This window comes from Macrosteles quadrilineatus, unplaced genomic scaffold (genome assembly GCF_028750875.1).
Source record: "Macrosteles quadrilineatus isolate MER2022 unplaced genomic scaffold, UCM_ALF_1.0 Scaffold_7__1_contigs__length_78375512, whole genome shotgun sequence".
NCBI lineage: Eukaryota > Metazoa > Arthropoda > Insecta > Hemiptera > Cicadellidae > Macrosteles > Macrosteles quadrilineatus.
This window is the reverse complement of record NW_026542600.1, coordinates 42,528,443-42,551,150: the sequence shown is the minus strand read 5'-3', so window position 1 is coordinate 42,551,150 and position 22,708 is coordinate 42,528,443. Positions and strand designations below refer to the sequence as shown.

General features: G+C 34.8%; 1 protein-coding gene across 14 annotated transcripts in view; it reads right to left on the bottom strand.

The window, feature by feature from the left end:
- LOC128997791 (CLIP-associating protein 1-B) overlaps positions 1–22,708 on the bottom strand; it is a 140,843-nt gene that overhangs the window by 5,615 nt on the left and 112,520 nt on the right. For all 14 annotated transcript variants that reach the window (XM_054423489.1, XM_054423491.1, XM_054423490.1 and 11 more), the window contains 5 exons: positions 15,882–16,045; positions 15,039–15,244; positions 13,358–13,491; positions 4,078–4,259; positions 2,554–2,725 (listed from right to left, as the gene is read on the bottom strand). In XM_054423489.1, coding sequence (XP_054279464.1) covers positions 2,554–2,725; positions 4,078–4,259; positions 13,358–13,491; positions 15,039–15,244; positions 15,882–16,045 — 858 coding nt within the window. The remainder of the gene's footprint in view (positions 1–2,553; positions 2,726–4,077; positions 4,260–13,357; positions 13,492–15,038; positions 15,245–15,881; positions 16,046–22,708) is intronic.

Here is a 22,708-nt window from a genome sequence, read left to right as displayed (position 1 = left end):
TCCAAGAAAATGTCGGTACACACTGTCATAAGGGCGGGTTAAAAAACTTAATTAACAGAATGCCAATTTAAATCATACTGTTTAAAATTAAATTGGTAATGTTTAAAGGTTAATATATCTTATTATATAGAGTAATCTCCAGTTGAGCCCATAATCCCTAATTTTTTGGGGACACTAAAACTTTTCAAAATCTTAAATAAAATGAAACTATGTGCTAAGTTCCCACAACCACCAAAAGGGTATCTGTGTATAATTTTACTATAGTTCGATCGTGAGTATGCTATATCGTGGTTTTTGCGTGCAGCATCCAATTTATTTATGCCTGGATCACCCCTTGCTTATCTCTTCCTTTAATTCGTTCCAGGTCCACAGTACTGATAGCCGGGTAAGTGAAGTTCTACAGGTAAAATACCCTGTGTCTGTGTACAAGAAGACTATATTGTGTTCTAACAAATTAGATGGGGGAGTCTTGACTTTTTATTCACCCTGTATGTACACAGAAAATCTTGTACACAGACACAGGGTATTTTACCTGTAGAATTTCACATACCCAGCTATCAGTACTGTGGACCTGGAACGAATTAAAGGAAGAGATAAGCAAGGGGTGATCCAGGCATAAATAAATTGGATGCTGCACGCAAAAACCACGATATAGCATACTCAAGATCGAAGGTAGGGATGTGTCGAATCAGGATCTCGAATCCACCGAATCTTAAGAAAAGATTGGGATTCGAGAATAATTTTTTTTTAGAATAGAATTATGAGGCATATAGGCCTAATGTGACATTGACTAACCATAGAGGTTATTGACGTTGTAATATACAGTGACGTGACATTGACTAACCATAGAGGTTATTGACATTGTAATATACAGTACTGTGACATTGAGTAAAACATCGGGACAAAATTGGTCTTTTATTGAACCTGTGTGGTGAGTGTACTCAGTATACATGGATACAGACAGCTTTGTGTTAGTAAAAAAATCGGGAAAAAATCGGTCTTGTACATGGATACAGACAGCTTTGTGTTAGTAAAAAATCTAAAAAATCGGATCCATCAAAACCGGATCCAGCCCAAGATCCGGAATTTTTTGGATCCGATCGGTTGCCGGTTCTAGCTCGGATCCGGCGGATCCGGTAGTCCGATATCCGACCCGAGTCACATATATCCGGTAGTCCGAGTATATGTATATGAAACAAAATATATAGTAGATACTAGGGATGGACGGGTCCCGAAATTTCGGGAATTTTTCGGGAAAAAAATATTCCCGATTATCGGGACGGGATTACATTTGACTCGGGAATTTTTTGGGACGGGATTTGGTCCGATCGTCGGCGATTTTTCCGCTTCGCGAGTGCCGATAACGCCGTTATTGTGAGCGATACGTCCGCGAACGCAGGAGACGAAGTCATACCGACAATCGCGCCGTGAACACGGAGTCCTACCGACTATCGCGCCGTGACCGCGGAGTCATATCGACGATCGTGCCGTGACCACGAGTCCTACCGACGATCGCGCCGTGACCGCGAGTCATACCGACGATCGCGCCGTGACTGCGAATCATACCGACGATCGCGCCGTGACCGCGAGTCATGACGATCGCGCCGTGACCGCGGAGTCATGCTGACGATCGAGCCGTGACCGCGAGTCATACCGACGATCATGCCGTGACCGCGAGTCATACCGACGATAACACCGTGACCGCGGAGTCATACCGACGATCGCGCCGTGACCGCGAGTCATGACGATCGCGCCGTGACCGGGGAGTCATGCTGACGATCGAGCCGTGGTCGCGAGTCATACCGAAGATCATGCCGTGACTGCGAGTCATACCGACGATAACCCCGTGACCGCGGAGTCATACCGACGATAACCCCGTGACCGCGGAGTCATACCCATGATCGCGCCGTGACCGCGAGTCATGACGACGATCAGGCCGTTACCGTGAGTCATACAGACGATCACCCCGTGACCCGCGAGTCACAAGTTACTATAGGTACCTGTAAATTGTTACCCATTTTTTGGTTTTTATAGATCAGTGCCACAAATGGTAAAAATTGATTTCGTATGTCTTTTTTGGTAACTGAAATACAGTACTTTCTTTTTATTCACAGAAAAAAATCCCGTCCCGTCCCGTCCCGAAAATCGGGAAGGAAATAAAAATCCCGTCCCGTCCCAAACTAAAAATTCAATCCCGTCCATCCCTAGTAGATACCTAGTTATTTTTTATCAATTCAAACAAACAATGTGACCATCAATCACCTCATTATTTTCAAGAGACAGGCAGAGTTGAGCACTGTCACAAACAACTATTGACAACTGTTGTGAGGTGACCAACGGCAGTTGAAACTGACCACATTGCTCACATCGGAAACTAACATCATAAACCAATTTGAATTTATTTATTAAGCAATATCGGAAACAATATACAAGGTTTGCCATGTAATCCTTGTTGTTTTATTGTCTGCACTAACAGGATAACGAAAAAAATTATAAACTATACGGAGTGTGTATACAAAAACAATCCATAAACTCTCAGCATTGTAGACTTACAGAGGAGTTTGACTGAAGTGAAAGCTCGTCCATAGCTTCTTCTAAAGCTTCAGTACCGGAAAGTTGACTGATTCCCGAGTCTTTGGATGTTGTGTTGTCTTTGTCCGGAGGTTTGTCCATACCCGTCTCATAAGTGTAGTTCTGGATCTCAGCTGTTGTCTTGCGTAATGACCTTTAAATAATTTGTTGTGTCACTGGCTTTGAAATGCATATGTTTACCAGAATTTTAAGCTAAGATTAGAACACTGAAAAATTACCTAAGCCCAAACATAAATCGTAAATTGTGTACATTTATTATTTAGAGCATTGGTATTTTATCATATGCAGTATCAGAAACAACATTTTGGAACAATACACTAAAGTTGGGTAACCTGAGAGCCACAACTCCGTCTATTAATGAAATACAAACATTTTTACATTAAAATTAAATATTCAAAACTAATTAAAAATTGATGCTTTTTGTTAAATAAAAGTGATAACTTGGTGGATAGTTGAGACAATGGGTCAAGTGCTGTTTAATACTTTTGGTCTGGGTAATCTTCAAATCGAGCTCAAAATAAAATATATTAAACTTCTAGGTAGTTTATATGAATTTTATTTTTATATTGAATGAATTATGATTTTAAATGTTTGGCCTTAAAACGACAAGAGATTTTAAATATAATTTCATCCATAACCTTACAAATTTTTTCAATTTCATCTTTGAAAAATAAGATAATAATTAGAGATCTTCATATTGAATTAAAGTCTGTAAATGTACCTATCAACAATTTCAATACCTACATTACATCTATTGTAACTATGATAACAATGAGAAAAATTAATTTGGAAAACAACTGACTGGACACGCATCCACTAAAGAAAAACACTCATGATTCTTTATTCTGGTACCTTTCCAAACCTTCGCAGAGCCTACCCAAATCTTTTCTTCTATGTTGAGTAACTACAGACCAATAAAACAGAAAGGAAGAACCATTACACTAAAAGCGGACGTAATAAGAATAAAGGGTGCATAACTGTTCTAGGAAACCTAGTTTTCTGGATAAGCAATGGTTGTATATAAAAATCACTATTAGGGAATATTATGTATTTAATCAAAGTTTGATGCCTACACACTGCAGTCAGAAGATGAAAATCAGATTGTCAAAACAACCTGATGTAGACAACTAAGGTGTCATATGTAGACGACTTATTATAGCTGAACCTATTATGCCCTAAAGGCATTGTATATTACTGATTTTCTCTTTTTCAATCCAAATAACCCAAAATCTGGTTGAGGGATGTCTGATTAAGCAGGGTTCAGCTGTAGGCATGACTTAGCATGATGCAGAGAGAATGAAATTAAGAGAGGTCACTTTCAAACAAAACTGGTCAGTTTGCACATGAGTTTTAGTGTGAAACACGCCTGCATTTAAATTTTACAGCGCTAGAATAGTTTTTTTTTATTGAGTAAACATTAAACAGTTTTGAAAAGTGTATGAGCGAACATGGATTTTTTTGGTGAGAGAAAAGTCCTTTACTCACTTATAGATCTCTTCTGGATTGAGTTCAGTCTCGGGAGGAATGGAGCGTGTTAGGTGTCGCTGAGGTCCTGGGGAAGCCATACGAGCAGAGGGTGAAGGAGGTGAACTGTTCACCGTTGAGTTACCTGGGCTAGATACACTACTCCTACGAACTCGGCCCTTCAGCAAAGAGCCAGCTGCCTCCTGCAACAAACAAAACAAAGTGCTCTGTAGTACTGGTCTGGTTATGTACTTAGATGACATGTTATTAGCAACACGTAACCAGATTTGTATAGGTGGAGTCGCCACCAGCTTGTCCATAGTTTTTACCTGGGCCAATATTGATTGTGAATTAATCTGCATCTACAGAAGTCCCTCCTCGTCCCTAGTTACATTTAACGACGGTCTTCAAACATTTCTTAGTATGACAAACAAAAAGTCACTTAAAATTTTTGCCGGTGATATTAACTGTGACATTCGTAATCCATGTTTAAATTCACAAGAGGAACGATATCTTGACTTGCTTTATGAATTCAGATTCATTCCTTGTATAGATAAAATTACTCGTCCAGTTAGTGATACATGTATCGACCATTATTTTATAAAACTGCCAAACAGGCTGAGTGTCAACACTTCGGTTTTACAAACTTACATTACAGATCATTTTATTGTTTCTCTTGAACTAAAAAATAATACAGGTATTAGTAAGGGCAACGAGTTTACATACAAGAATACTAATTGGTAAAATATAACAGAAACTTTGAAATCTCAAAATTGGTAATAAGTTTTAACTTCAAACGACTTAGATGCAGCAACTATAAGTTTTAATTTGATTTCTCAAAATATCATAGAAACAAAACACGTCCCAACACATATTAAGAGCTAAAACGGCTAAATTAAAACCATGGATTACAAATGGTCTTCTTACTTCTATCCGCAATCGGGATAAATTAAGTAAGAGAGTTAAGCAAAACCCATTTAACACACAGCTTTGTGCTAGATAAAAATATTTATAACGGTATATGTCAGATACCGTAACTCATTGAAATCCTTACTAAAACGTGCAAAAAATGATTATTATAGAAATAAATCAGACAAGTCTCAGGGAAATCCACGAAAATTCTGGGAAATTGTTAATGATGTAGCGGGGCGTCCTGCTGGAAAGTCTAAATTTCCCAATGGGGGATACTGCCCCCACCAACGATATTAAACACATTTGTGATACTTTCAACGAATACTATGCCTCTATTGGATCTTAGCTAGCCGGAGTGCTGCAGCCCGCCAGCCCCTTGGAGGTCGATGACGCTGACCACGCCACCGATTCCCAGTTCTTGCTAAGGCCTGTCACTGTTGAGGAGCTTTTAAAAGTTATAAAAGGTATTAGAGGCAACTCTGCACCGGGATGGGATGACATTCCCTCAAAATTTATAAAAAATAATGTAGACTCTCTCATTTTACCAATATTATACATAATTAACCTTAGTATAAGGGAAGGGAAGTTCCCAGAGGTGTTTAAAGTTGCAAAAGTCATACCTGTTTATAAGTCTGACCAAAAAAACCTAACAATAAATTACAGAACAATTTCATTAATTTGCACAGTGTCTAAAATTCTTGAAAAATGTGTAAAACTTCAGCTATCAGATTACCTTGAACAAGAGAAAATTATGTGTGACGTGCAGTATGGATTTAGACGGAACCGCAGTACATCACACTCATTATTTGATATAACCAAATTTATTTCTGAAGAAATAAATAACAAGAAGCGTGTATTGATAACATTCCTAGATTTGGCTAAAGCATTTGATTTCATTAACACACAATATCTAATTTCTAAATTGAGACTAGTTGGCATCGGTGGTCATTCATTAAACTGGTTTATCAGTTATTTAGAAAACCATTTACAATATGTGTCCATCAACAGTGTTGATAGTGATAAAACTAGCATTGACTATGGAGTGGTCCAAGGTAGTAAACTCGGGCCCCTCCTATTCTTGATATATATTAATAACCTTTCAAAAGTCAGAATTAAAGGGAAATTTTTTTTGTTTGCTGATGGCACGGCCATGGTATTGTCTGGACGCACGTGGGACGAGGCATATGAACACGCATCTACAGACATTTATAAAATTAAACACTGGTTAGACTCTTAACATAAGTAAAACAAAAAGTTTACCAATATTTTTAAGAGTGAAAGTGACCCTAGCCCGAGGCAACTATTTCTTCATACCTGCGGCGACTTTCGGTCAGCGGCTTGTACTTGTGACGTCGATAGAGCGGGTAGAGAAGTACACTTACCAAGGAATTATAATTGATCAAAAATTTAGTTGGGCTCACCACATTCATTATATCAAACAACGACTTAGAAAGCTCATATATGCATTTTCTCAACTTGCTGGAGTGCTGACCACGGAATACTGTTGTAGGACCTACTATGCCTACGTGCAGTCTTTGCTTCAATATGGTATATTGGCGTGGGGCGGTGTCTCGGCCTCTATGCTTGAACCTCTGGCTGTTGTGCAGAGGTCATTAATCAAAACCGTCCTAAGCAAACCATCGAGATATCCAACAGAGGATCTGTACTCAGATTTTCGTGTTCATGATATACAACAGTTATTTGTAAAAACTCTTTTAGTCTTTATTAGGTCAAACAAAAACATAATTTTTACCAATTCGCAGCATAACTATTCTACAAGACATTGAATCAACTTTGGTTACCAATTTCCTAGATTTAATATAACCTCGCTAAAAAGTAACCAATTTTTTATCGCCCATATCTTATATCGCAATCTTCCGCCACAAATCCTGCAGTATGAGGAGAGCAGTGTCCCGGTGTACAAAAGAAAGGTGAGTACTTGGCTTGCCAGCATTGGCCGGACGGCTACGGAGGTGCTGATAAAATCCCATATAATTAGGCTCATTAGAAAAAAAACCTAAACATGTTAGTAATCTGCTGAGACCCTGGCATTGTAGCTACATCTTTCAGTTGCTTATTTTAATCTTTGGTTACATTAGGAAATTCTACTCTAAATTAATTTTGTGTTATTGTGTCCTAATTTTGTACATATTAACTTTTAAATTATGTTTTTATTTAATATTTACTTATTTTTAAGGAATTAGTCACCCAGTAAATTGTTATATGTACATGGTTTAATTAGACAAATAAAATTATTGTATATCCACAATGTAACAAATATTGTTTATAGCAGATTTAGAACTCTTTTTCCGCACACGGGCTTATGCCTATGCGAAAAAATATATTTCTTTTAGGGGTCTGCGGTGCACCGAAAAAGTCGTACAGTACAAGCTTAATTACCGTCATGGGGTACAGCCTATTATAATAATAAATTACTTTCAGTTTACTATCGTAATAAATTACTTTCAGTTTACTATCGTAGGACAGTTGGTTTCCAGCACATAAAAGTCTTATCAGATGTTTGTTTCAGTTCGGTACAGCCTATTATAATAATAAATTACTTTCAGTTTACTATCGTAGTCAACGACAGTTGGTTCCCAGCACATAAAAGTTTTATCAGATGTTTGTTTAGATCTTCATAATTTATTACTAGGGTGATGATGCAATAAAAACCCCATTAGCAGTCCCAAATCCATTAACATTTTATCACGACAATAATTGTTGTTTTCAAGTACTTCCAGGAACTGTTGAGTTTTAACACTTTTATTTCTTTACGACTTTCTCCAATTCTATTTTATCATAAAAATAATAGTTTTATGAGGACTGTTAAATGTTATCTCTAACTCAGTCAGTATTTTCATGATATTCAATTTGCCGCTGGCCATTGCCTACTGCCATAAAACTGTTTATGGCTACATATTAAACTTGTAACTAATCTACAATCTTATTTTATAAGTTTAAATATTTATTATAGATATTTTATTTTTCTATTGACGAAACCACAAGCATAGTTGTTGTTGTTTGCATAATCTTTTTCATTATTCAAGCCTACTCGATCTCAAATTATGTCATTGCATGTTCTGTATTTTGTCTTATATTGTTAGATGTGGCTGTTATGTGGCCTTATACTGATAAGGCTTAAATGTTTTTTAGTTTCCTGTATTTTTTTTGTGTTGAAGGTACTTTATGCAATCTAAATCTTATGAACTAGATACTGTAGTTATTTTGCTACCCTCATTGTAACCTGATCAATTTATATATAGGCCCTCCTAAATAATTAGGTCCAGGCCTAGGTCTTTTGATTCTTTGGAAGAGCTTTAAAATATACTAAGAAAATTGGATTGAGCCTGAGATAAACTAATGATTGATATGATTGATATTGTGGACGTTAACTTTGTAAATGAAAAGACAATAATCTTACTCTGAGATAATCCAAATTTTAGTTTCAGAAAAAAACTTTGCAAGAGTTGTATCCATATTATAACTAGTTTTGAAGCTGATAAAAAAAGATGCTCTTTGCCATTACTTCATCATAACCTCCAGTGAACAGCTGGCAACTACACTGTCATCGTACTGAATGCTTTTATATGTTTTTAAAATTGTGACATTGTGTTGGTTGGAAATAATTTACCAGTTGTATGAAATTATCTTGTCAATAAATGTTTCAAACATGTTTATTCCTAAAAAAACTCTTATCCTATTTTTAAAACCACTTTTATCATGGCTATTCAAAGTATCTCAGAGTAAAATAGGTAAAGCCTTTATCTTAACTGTGAATTTTCTTGACACAATCCTCGTAGAAGTAAAAGGTTTTGTTTCAATAATGTGTGGTACAGTAATTGTTGTTAGAAAACCATGAATGTAGGATACTATCCATTTTCATAGTTATGTCAATGTATTAAAGTTAAAAATAATGGTTTGAATACAGTTCTGAGCAGAAAACCGCAAAAATACGGGTAGCTGCAAACCGTACCGATTTTGTACCGAGAACCGAGGTACAAAATATTGTACCGTACCGAACCGTACCGACCTTAAATTTTCTGTACCACAGACCCCTAATTTCTTTATAATTTATATCTGTGTATTGTATTGTTTAAATTCTGGAAATAAACCATTTGACTTTGACTTTGAGTTGAACTTTGCTAGTCATTATGGGTTTCCTTCACAAAAATGATGAACACCCAAAATTCATCATGAAGAATAATGTAGGCATAGAGCATAAAATGCTCCTCGTTAAGTTGGCTAAATTCTACATAATTATGCCGCTTAAGTTCTCAGATTAGGAAAAATAAATATAACAAGTCACAATAATCTATGAATTGAATAATTTTTGAAAAGAAAATTCTTGAACCATTTTAATTGAGAAAACGTAAAATCATCGGGAGCGTTTCATAAGGTCCAAATTTCACAAAGTCCAACGTTTAAAATATTAAATAAACAGAGCGTTTCACAAGGTCCAAATTTCATAAAGTCCAAAACTATAACATTCAAATAATCACCGTTTCATAATGTCCAAATTTCACAAAGTCCAACGTTAATATATCAAATAAACAGAGCGTTTCACAAGGTCCAACGGTACAGTCTGGGCCAGAAGTCTCTACAGTGGTTGCCCCAGTCAGATAGCAGGCACCGTCCGCCGGCGCTCAACTACTGATTACTGACGTGCATTTATTGATTGAAGAACACTTATCTGTGTGACTGATCTATGTGTTAACACATTAATGTGCAAATCAAATTTACATTTTTAATAGCTTTAATTCAAGCTTTCAGCTGAGTTTCTTAACTGTTCCGTCTCTCAATTAAAAATCCATTACAAATATCGGAAGAGATCATTTTACCGATGAAAAAATTTGAAACGTATAACTATGTTTTTTAAGTATATTTTCTAATTCGTATTATCATAGATTATCCTTTAATCTATGGTATTATTTAAGTTCGAATCATATGGTTAGTAAATTGTTGTATTTCGTGTTTTGTTAAGTGTTTTTAATAAAGTGTTACGACGGAATTTATTGAAACTGTGAGTGTAAGGGAAAGCCAAGTTTGCATTATAATGGATGTTCTTATCGGATATATCAAGAAAACAAACTTATGGAGAATTAAAAAAACTGTTGTGGTTTGCTTGCTTATGAATATACTTTGATCAAATTTGGAAATGCTTTTACTTTATACTAAACTATTACCATAAAAAAATACCCTCCCTGTTGCAACAAACCTAAGTACGGTACTTGTTAAACTAATGCTATTTAAATAGGGAATAAATATGATCATTTAAAGGGGATATTCTAGTGTAAATCAAATAATGGAAATAGAAATTCTATTAGTCTGCAGGTTTGCTGCAGAGGGGGGTAAATACCACTACTTTACACTCTTTACAACGTATCTACGGACCCACAATGATGTTTTGTGACGCGCGGCAACAACACTAGATCGTGTAGTGCCTACATACCGAACCACGGCAACCTCTGCAGCGACTTCTGGCCGAGACTGTACCGTTGGACCTTGTGAAACGCTCTGTTTATTTGATATTTTAACATTGGACTTTGTGAAATTTGGACATTGTGAAACGGTGATTATTTGAATGTTATAGTTTTGGACCTTATGAAATTTGGACCTTGTGAAACGCTCTGTTTATTAATATTTTAACTGTTGGATCTTATGAAATTTGGACTTTATGAACCTCACCCAAATCATCCAAAAATAAGATTTATAATCAACTTACTATCACCAGTGTCACGGAATTTTTTTAAAATAATAAACACACAAGTTTGGAGCTCTACAGAAAAGTAACTAAGCTACTTAAAAAAACACGGAGTACAATAACATTTCCATCGTCTTATTCTATGTACTCCTATGAAAATAAATATTTTTTAGCTTGTTTAAAAAAAAGTGTTATGATAGTCGGATTGTAAAAGAGCGTAGTTGTAAGGGTTTTGAAAACCATATTTTCACTTTGAAAATTTGTAAATCAACAGTCAGAACTTAATTTAACTTTAACACAACATAGATACATCCATTATAAATTAATTTTTATGTCTTCAGAAGTTTTGCTTTGCCCAAAAAGTTGTTGTTATTTAGGTAGGCCTAAAGTAACTTTTCTTAAAAATGGAAAAAAAATTAAAAAAGTGTTTTGAAGGGAATTGTTTTAGTTAAATTGGAATATTCAAAATGCTACGCCATATTAGTTTCATATTTTATTATTAATATCAAATTAATGTACTCCGTGATTTTCTAAGTAATTTAGTTAATTTGCTGCAGAGCTCTAAACTCAAGTATCTAAACTTTTTCCACGACTTCATGTTGTGTTGTTTATTCCGAATCACGTTGACAATAATATTGTAAAAAGGTTAAAATACCTGGAACAGAGGAATCACGAGGCAGTTACAGGTATTTTAACCTTTTTACAATATTATTTTTCCACGACAGTAATCAAGAATTTTAATCTATAAATAATTTTTAAGAATCTAATATACAGGATAAGTCACTACTGTATGCATTAATTCTAACAGCTTATGCTACTCATTAAAAGGAAAAAAAAAGTATATAAACCCTGGTCTGACCTTTAACCGTTAAGCTGTTATGGCGTAATTTGTGATTTTTTCAAATAACATGACTTTTCACTGTTAATTTGACGTTATAAGCCAAACCCACATTTGAAAGATATTAAAACTGTTATCATTTGAAAGAGGGTTAGATTTACTGCAAATTAAACACAATACCAAAGTAACAACTCTTCATAGCAGGTTCGCAAATAGCTTTAAATGTAAAATTTACTTTTATTAACATTTCCGTTCAAATTTTATAGCTAAAGAAAATAAAGTCAGTAAAATGTTTGATATTCTAATATTCAATTAACTAAAAAACTTCCTTATTTATCTATCTTTAAAATGATGTATTAACATTAGGGGGTTATGTAGGGAAAAAATGCAGCTATTTGTTAAAAACGTCATGAAGGCGCAGCATTTTTTATTTTTTATTTTTTTTGGTCGCTGAGTGAGTCTATCACACACAACGATCAGTATTGAGGTTGGTTCAGTCTCAGTGAGTAGTGTAGGCATACTCACCCTCAATGCTCAATGGTTTATTTGAACAGCACAAGTGATTTTGTACAAGTACAAGTTGAACAGTACTGTATTATAAAAACGTCTCGTAAATCTACTCTTATAGAATTCAGTTTTCAAAATTGTTGTACAACTTAAGATCTACAGTTATACTGGACTGATTTTATTAATCAATGGGTCGTTAGAAAGCTCACTTCCTAAAAATGTGTTCCATCTTAGAAATACATTAAAAACGGTGTTTTCAAATTTTTATTTGGAGGCAACTTTTGGCTGCCTTTATATATTATTTTAAAGAAATGCAGTATAGTAATTTGTAACAAATTCTATTCCCTTTCAGAATGTCACTTTTCACTCAGGTCTATTTCCTCACCGTTTAAAAGTTATTTGCAAAAAAGCTTTTAAGCAACCTCTGAATTTAAGTGGTGATTCAGTTTTATATCTACTAATCGAATTCAGTGATTTAATTAAGTTACCGTATGGATTCAGTATTGAACTCTTGAAGGGCCATTTTAAACTCAAACAACATTTAACACGAAAGCTACGGTATACGGAATACCCTTTACCACAGAGAAATAATCAAAATTACTTCTCTGTGCCTGTTTGGAATAGGAATGTGTGTAGACAGTCCAGTCAAGTACCGGGCGAGTTAAACAAATCAACAACTGGGCCGAATAACTCGTCTGACATACTCGACCCGTGTAAACCAGGCTTAACTGTTACTGTATTGTTGCAGTGTATAAACTGTTGTTCAACTGATGAACCCTGTTTTAATTCGTGGGCAGCGCCGCTCTTATCAGCTCACCGAACAATTGTCCAGCCATACAATGTCTCGTGCATGTGCGAAATATAAGGTTAGCTTACATGCTCTGAGACTTCTGCTGCAGTTCAACAAGAAACCACCTCCCTTTTATAGAGTAAAACTCTATATTTAATTGAGGGAGGGCATTTACAGGAAAATCCTAATTGGATTCTTTATAATGCCTAAATTTCAAATTCATCGGATGAGTTTAAAGGTTAGTAGTTCCAAAAGTAAAAGTGTTGAACTATTTCAATTGCAAAAGATCTAGGTAATATTTACCATGCTGTTAGAAATTTATCAGTTATTTAATGTCATGTAAATCAATAACTAAATCCAGTAGGGGTTGTCCAATTAAATCAAATTGGGATAATTGGGTCTAGCAGGTTATAAGACCTCAGTTGGGGAACTGGATGGCATTGGTTATGGTTCATATATTACCGCACAAATGTTGTACTACTCAACGGTGAATAAATAGCTTGACTCTTGAAACAATAAAACATGTTAAGTATCCACTTTTCTCCAAGATTACCTGATACTCCTGGGGTAGCTTGGCCAGTCGCATGGTAACTGGTCCTGGGTTTAGGTTGAACAGGGCCAGGATGGCCTCTTGAGCAGCCCGTCGAAGTTCGTTTCCGTGCTTTAGACCGTCTGCAATGGTCCATCCTTGAAAACATAAACTAAGTCAATGGCATGAAACAGATTGGCTGAAAAATGATAATACTTATGGTAGTTAAAAATCACCATTCACAATAAGGTTGTTTATAATATTGATTTTGATTCCTCGATATTTTTCTTTCTTAGGTTTACTATAAGAAAATATATATAAAAAATCAGATAAGGCTTGATTTCTTTAGAAGTAGGGACTTTTGAGAATCTTTAGGGTTTTTATGATGTTAAGTAAAAACCTTGTGGCATTTTGACAATAGATCATTTAGAAAAAAAACCAAAGGTCCATACAAACATCCTCTTCTTTTTTAAAGATTTAAGCAGTTGGGTCCACCAAACTCATTAAAAAAAGTACTTGTGCGGTTTTACCTCGGTCAACTAACTAATTTGGAGTCATCACACAGTTATAGAACAAGTGGGACTTAAGAGGACTTCGTGAACTTCCCGTCATAGAAAATATAAATCCTATCCTTTATATACCTATGCCTTCTTCAGTCATCACACTTTAAAAAAATCAATCTCTTTTGATTGAGAGTGAATAAACTGTTACACTAACAAAATGACTACAACAAAAGTTTGATCAAAATTAGAGGTGTGCGGATATCCGAAAAGTCGGGTCGGATTTGGTTCGGTTCAGATATTCGTATCCGAACCGAGCCCAAATTTGATATCCGACACCATCCGGGATATATCCGTTATATATCCGATGGACAGAAAACTAAATCTTCATAACCATCATTAGTTTCCCGGGACAAAATTACAGCAATACGTTTCCAACAACGTAACAGCAAACGACAAAGAAGCCGTATGATGCAATACCGATATCTAGTTTGGTCGTTATCAGCTGTTTTGCTTTACGATTAGATTCATCTGGAACAAACAGACATAAAGCAGAAAAGAACTACCATGGTCAAATGAAAGTCAACTCGTGCTTGTCTCCTGATACTAGGGGCGCTGGTAATAGTTTTTTTTACAGTACTGTTTTAAAGTATAAAAATCTAGCCTAGTTCTGTGCTGTTACGTAAACAATAGATTTAATCTTTAATGTTTCCCGAAAAAAAAGTCAGAATAGAAACAATAGAAAGGCAACACAATAGAAGGGTGGGAGGGGTTGGGCAATGACTTGCCCAGCTTGCACTACTTCCCTAAACCTAAAGGACTGGCAAGTGGTATTCCAATCACAGGACAAGATACGTTGTTTTTCGGGTATTCATTGCCCGGTTTGACTTTGGATTGTCTTATTGTGTAGAAACTTTGAATAATCAAAAATTAAATTAGAACTAACCACGATTATTTAGCATTGATTGTGTATATTAAATGATTAAATGATAGGGACCAGGGGAAACATACAAACTTTTGTCATGCCACATCGAACTATCCGAATCCGAAAATATCCGAATCCCAACCTCCCGATATCCGATCCGATCTGAACCGAGCCTCAACTATCCGATCCGAATCCAATCCGAAATGAAATTTCACTATCCGCACACCTCTAATCGAAATCAAGCCAAGTTCAAAATAACTAAGCCTGCTAGTTACCGTACCGATCATCTTATGAAGGGCGGAATGCAGAGAATCCTTTGAGTAGCTTGGTGAGCTCGGTGGGAAAACAGTCTGAGGGTCACATATGGCTGCAAGCTTTGTCAAGTAGTTCAGAGCCGCAGTCTTGACCTTTGGCCCTGGCGTTTGCGTAGGATCCGTCAAAAACCTCAGGACCGACGACATCTGGAGCTCAGGTGGGAAGGACTCCCTGCAACGTGCCAAAAACAATTTAATATATTCCTCTTTTTATTAAAATACATAACTTCATACTGCCATGCAATTAGAGAGATTGCCTGATGGAATTTTAAGTTGTCTTGAATTCTGTGAGTGACATAATATTTCACTGAAGGTACAAAATAGGACAAGTTTCAACATATTTTTAAAACAACAATGATAGAAATATTTATTTCAGCGAAAAAACCTACTCTTCTTCAGGTGAATGACTTGGCTGACTTAATTGTTGTCTCTGAAGCTGAGGGTTATTATTTGTTTGTGTTCTATAGGTATTTAAAATCAAGTTAGATCATTAAAGAGGAAAATTTGTATTTGTATAAGCAGTGATCACCAGGATATCTGACAAAACTGCAGGTTAGCGTTCTTTTAAATTTGACAGTAATGTAAATCCTGAAGATTTAAGATTTTGGAGCTGAAAGTAGTTGCTTAAAAATTAGTTGGAATTATGAAAAAAATATCGTTAAACAAGTATTTATACCATTTTAAGCTTTTTTTGTTATTCTTCCCTTTTTAGTCTAAAAAAAGGTCTGGTACCTATATAGGTACGGACAAGAGGGAGTCTGCTAAAAGTTTAAACATAAAATGACCATTACACTAAAAGTGTACACTACCTGATCACATCCAAACTCTTGATGATTTTGTTCTGGATGGAGCCCAAAAGATCGCCCCCGAGTTTATTGAGCAGTCTCGTCAAAAGCACATACAACCAAGAGTTCAAGTCTGCTCTATGCATCAAGATCAGTTCATTGAGTGTGTCCAGGAATAAGCTAAACACCTGAAACAATGAATGTAGGCATTGTTGTAGCTTGTTGGATGCACTTTTCAAAGAGAATATATTGACTAAAAATTATAAAAACCATATAGCAGAAAATATAAGTTTATTACAAGAAACACAAGGCATGTTAGGCAACAATTTTCATGTTTTTCTTTAGGTATGGGTATTCTACACAGGATATGTTTGGGAAACTAGAGGTATGAGGATGGTAATCAAAAGTATTTTGTCTAGTTGAGCAGTAAAACCAGCTAATCTTTGATCCCTAACACTAATGTCGTATATAGATCTGTAAGGCTGTAATAACTTTATGAGGTTTTTGATTGTTTATAGTAGAACCTCGATTAACCATCACTCTCTGTTATTTGTCTTTATATGTGATATTATTTCATTGTACGAACATTAAACAAGTAAAACATACAAAATAACAGTTCTGTATTACTGTATTACTCTTGTATTATATTATTCTGTATTACTCTTGTATGTAAGTAATTTAAATATGAATATGTATTATTCACTACTTAAATACAGTATACTTACTGTACAGGTTTATAACAGGATTTCTGTTATCCGTCTATTCACCTTAAGTCCCGAGGGTGACGGTTAATAGTGGTTCTACTCTACTAAAAGGCACTATCCTTCGGCAAAAGTAGAAACTCTCAAAACCATTTTTACTACTTGCCATCTCGACGTTTTTGCAAAAGCTCTTTGAAATATTTTAGTTTTGGATGCATTGCACGACGTCCAAGTGCCACGACGTCCAATAATATTTATTCAGTGCCACGACGTCCAAAACATAATTTTTGAGTTGTTGCACGACGTCCAAGTGCCACGACGTCCAAAAGTACAGTAACTGCCAAAAATATAGCCTTTCTACAAGCTTTGGACATCGTGGCACTTGGACGTCGTGAAACAGCATACTATAGGATTGTAAAAAAGTAACATTTGCACGACATCCAAAGTCGCTGCCAGTTGCACGACGTCCAATATAGCTCAGCGCTGTTGCACGACGTCCAAGCTTCTTCATGATGACCGGTTACGATGACCGGCTACTTGTCGAACAGTGTTCTCTCGTGTAAAATACTTATAGAACCTTTATTAGTTATATATACATGGGTATATGTTCTTGTTCAGAAATATATATACTATGAATATTTGTACCATTAATTGAAACATCATAAAGTAAAAAAAACATAAAAAGAAAAAATAAACAAGGCAACAGTTGGAAAACTATAAGGTTTACATGGTTTGAAAAATTATGACATTTTGTTAACAACCGATAAACTTCATTATGTTTGGAGTAAGCTTTTAAATAGTTATTTTTTCAAGACTAGATGAATGTACATTGATCAACATGAATAGAATGCCTTTTTCGAACTGTTTTTTAGGCTTCAATTAAATGTTCTTATGTCGCAAATATGTATATTAATAGTATTCCCTTAACATTGACTTAATTTTATTTCAATAAATTTTGTGTTTGTGTTTTGCTACACCACTGCAACAAAAAAAAAAAATTAAATTTATTTAATTTAAATTGCAACCAATGAGAATATCATATATAAGTTGTACACGGGGTTCTTTTGTTTCCCCAAATCAAAAATACAACGCACGTGAATTGAAAATGTTATAGGTTTTAATAGTACTGCAGCAAATCGAATATCAATAAAGTTAACGTATAACAATAAATTTGCATATTCCTAGATTATAATTGAATGTGTTTACGAAGGAACACCACAACCTCAAAATTGGACATTACATTATATTTACTCAAGATTTATTGTTTTCATATAGCACAGTTGATGTTGCCAACTAGCGTGGGAGCGGAAGTGCTGATAAAGGCTGGTTCTCGGAAAAGTAATAAACTTGTAGTTTGAATGAAACATTTTATTTTTATTTTGTACAGGCGTACAGGATTCATGGGATCCTCAGCATCAAGTACAAACCACATACAAACTGCAAAATGTGTGTCGAAGGTCTGATTAGACCTTCCGAGATTTAGACCTTCAGCAACTGATCCGTTTTTTACCTTAATTTAATTTATTCTTTTTCATCTTGTGCTTCATGTAACATACATAGACTAGAGGGCCGCTCATGCCCTTGACAAATAAATTAACATTTTGGCACAAATACAAATCAATATTGTCATTAGACAAGAATTAAAAAATAAAATTTATAAACAAAACCTACCACGGCATATTCTTGAAAAAGTATGCCTACAAACCTACGATAAGCATGTTTGTTATTATTATACTTAACCTACAAATGCTATGACTTAGGGCATACCTGCTTTCCTAGATAAAATATCCGAACTAATTGCGAGTGCAACGTGAACTTAGAAAAAGACTAGTAAGAATTTACAACTGTGAATTTCTCAGAATTGATTGACAGTTCAGACGAACTTATGGCCACAGACTACGGAAACCTACAGTATTATTGTATTAGTATACTGTATTTGTATTATTGTGTTACTAGCAGAGTACCCGTCCTTCGTACGGGGTTGGCATATAAGTATAAATGCTTATTGCAGTTATGGGAAAGGACACAATTTAAAAAAAAGTTGGTCTTTTAATTTATACGGTATCCTATAGTGTAGCACACATCTACCATATTCCTGATGTTCTACCACTGCACCTAAACCATGGAAAAAAGTTAAGTTCCATTGTGTACCACAACTTTTTTTTTTCTAGTTGGTTCAAATTAGCTGTGGTCATTAATGCAAACAACATAATAGTGCTGCACCCTGTTTGGCAAGCCTTATAACTTTTTAATGCTGTTTAATATCATAGAACCAACTTGTAAAATTTCTTTAAATTAATTTCTTTAAATATGAATACTCATAAGGTTAACATGAGAAAGTCCAGAGCCAGAGCCACCGGGGCGGAGACTGAAAGAGTTTTTGAGGTAAGAATATGTTAATCGGGGCTGTCATCTATCATCATACCAAATTTCAACCTTGTCGGTTTAGTATTTTTCGCGTTTGCTTGTCACAAACATCCATCCATCCATCCATACATCCATGGTTTGCACTGTAAACATAAAGCTATCACAATAGTTCCAAATTGACAAATAGAAAAAATAGGAAAATATAAATAAATATGGAAAATAGGATAATTTTCTAACATATTTTAGTGAAATTATATAATCAGGCAAATGGAAATTCAGTCTATAGATTTGCTGTGGCAGGAGGATTATATTACGGTTTACACAAAAATAAATCAAAACATAAACCTCATAACACTCAGGAAAAGGGCCTGGGTTGATAGGGCAACGATTATAGAATCTTAATTATTTCCTATATCCATGATGAATGATTTCTTTTAAAACAAATTATTCCCAGTAAAATATTATTACAGCATTTCACAAAAATAGAACAGACTCAGTATAATAGATCATGAACATAAACAAATAAAGTAGCTGAAAGAATCATATACTAATTAAATTACATTAACATATGGTTTGACAGCTACTGTACTTAAGTAATGTAAAATAATGTTTACATTCGGGCTAGTAACATCATTATTTTAAATTTATAATCTTTACCCTCTCTGTTCTAATATTCGTGCATTATTTAATATGTTTGAACCAGCTGTGTGGAATTGTGAAATCAAAATTCATTTGAAAGTTAGTTCTGGTTGTTTACATTTTTAAATTTAAATTAGGTGAACCGACATATTGACCCTCTGATCCTCAAAAAATACCAGACCTTCTTGATTTTTTCGTTACGAAAGGTGTATCCCGAGATTGTGTGACAATCGAGCAATCTCTGGACCTTTCCTCAGACCACTCACCTGTAATTTTAACGATCGCTTCAACTGTTATATTCAAACCTATTCCACCACATTTATGTAACAAAAATACAGATTGGAATTATTTTCGTGAATTAATGGATCAAAATTTAAAGATTTCTGTGTGTTTGAAGAGCGAAGAAGATTTGAATCTTGCTGTTGAACATTTCAACAAAACAGTTCAAGACTCCGCTTGGAGAGCAACTCCAGACCAGAATAAACTTAATATAAAATCAGGAATAAGCTATCCAATTGAAATTAATAGGAAAATTGCCAAAAAACACCGACTCCGTAGAATATGGCAAAACTCTAGAGATCAGACGGATAAAAGAAATCTAAACAGGGCCACTCAACAACTAAAAAGGTTACTGTTTAAATTAAACAATGACAGATTTCAAGATTTCACATCAAACCTTTCTCCATCTGTAGCTAGTGACTACTCCCTTTGGAAAGTTACAAAAAACTTAAAACGTCCACAAATTTGCATTCCACCTATTCTAAAAGAAGACGGTTCTTGGGCCAAAAACAACATCGAGAAAGCAGATGTCTTTGCTTCATACTTCAAAGAAGTGTTCAAGCCATATAATATAAATTCAAACGTTGAACAAGAAATTTTGGAATTTCTCGATTCTCCAAATCAACTTGATTTACCGATAAAATTGTTTACACCATCTGAAGTAGCTAAAGTAATAAAAGACAATTTAAACGGCAAAAAGCCCCCGGTTATGATCTGATAACAGGTAAAGTATTGAAAGAACTGCCTAGAAAAGGAATAGTATTCCTTACAGTACTTTTCAATGCAGTTTTACGCCTCGAATACTTCCCAATACAGTGGAAGGTTTCACAAATTGTTGTTATTCCGAAAACTGGTAAACCTTTAAATCAAGCATCCTCGTATCGGCCTATATCTCTTCTTCCCGTGGTTTCAAAAGTTTTTTAAAAACTTTTTTTTAAAAGACTCCAAATTATAATTGACGAAAAAGAATTGTTGCCTTCCCATCAGTTTGGATTCTGCCGAAAGCATTCCACCATTGAGCAAGTGCATAGAATAGTGAATGTAATCAAGGTAGATCTTGAAAATAAACGTTTTTGTTCGTCTGCTTTATTGGACGTAGCCCAGGCGTTTGATCAAGTCTGGCACACAGGACTATTGTTCAAAATTAAAACTTTGCTGCCCCATACACACTATGGAGTGTTGAAATCGTATTTGTCCAAACATTTTTTCAAATTAAATATCAAGATGTAGTTACAGATGTGCATGAAATTGAATCAGGTGTACCACAAGGCAGTGTTCTTCGACATATTTTGTATATATTGTTCATGTATGACCTTCCAAGTACTCAGGGTATTACAGTTGCAACATTTGCAGACGACACTGCTTTTTTGTCATCAAATCAGGATCCTATTCTAACATCATCAAACCTTCAGGCTGCATTAGACAATTTGTCTCAGTGGCTACAGAATTGGAAAATTAAAGTAAATGAAACAAAATCCGTTCAAGTTACATTTACTATGTCTACAAGAACTTGCCCCCCAGTAACATTGAATAATGTAATGCTTCCACAATCCAACGAAGTTAAGTACCTTGGTATGCATGGCTTACATGGCATTCACACATTTGGAACAAACGACTTATTTAAATTTAAAACAAACAAACTAAATTGGCTTATTGGTCGAAATTCAAAATTATCTGTTGAAAATAAATAACTTTTATACAAAATTATATTGAAACCTATTTGGACCTAGGGTATCCAACTCTGGGGAACCACTTCAAACTCGAACATAGAAATAGTTCAACGATTTCAATCTAAAACACTAAGACAGATTTTACCAGCACCTTGGTTTGTCACAAATAAAGTTATTCATCAAGATACAAAATTACCCTATGTTAGAGAAGAAATAAAAAAACGAAGTGAAAAATATCAAAGAAATCCATCCAAATAGTGAAGCTACATATAGGCTCAAAAGAGTTAATCCAATAGACATTCCAAATCGTTTTAGTTAAATTTTTTTAAAGTTTTTGTATGTTAGTGCACTTGATGGAGTGTATCTAACCCATGTTAAAATGGTCATGAAATTTACTTACTGTTCTAGTATAGAACAGATTGTAAATAAATACTTGTAAAAAAAAAAAAAATTGTAGGTTAGCTCTTGTTACCATGGATACCATCAATCAATATTTTAAAATCTCTCACCTCAAATTTTTGAAAGCCCACGGAGCAGAGCCCTAGGACAATAACGAAGAGGGAATAGTTGTATAATATGTATCCTCGGAGCTGTAGCTTCATTTGCGTGCAATTTGAGCCCAGTCGGTTCAGTACTTTTTGAGATTATCTCATACAAACACACAGACACACATACACCACCTCTTCTTTATAATAGTATAGATAGATAGATAGATAGATTACTATTATATTATAGTATTATATATTGTCTGTGCTATGGCTAAAATACGTTTTTATTACTGCATCAGCTGGAGACACTCTCTGAATATCTGCTTCAACCATTTGTTGTCAAACATTGATCTCGTAAAATAGTGAAATTATTTTTCGTATGCACTAATAGAGCAAGGTTTGTACTAAAAGAAAACCTTGTTTTAGTTTAAAAAATATATGTTTCACAGGAAACATTTTTAACCATTGTAGTAACACCATTATAGCTTAAAAAGTTGACAAGTGATAGTTCACATAATATTTAGCACATTTGACGGATAAACCTTTTTTGAATTCGTCATATTATAAGTGTATAAAAATTCATATATCTGTGTATCAATATCTACTTATCTCATTTCTGTTCAATGGAAGTTATGCAATTTCAATGATACCGGTACTTAAATGGGAAGTCTTACAACTGTTATAAAACTGTTCATACATTTTATCTT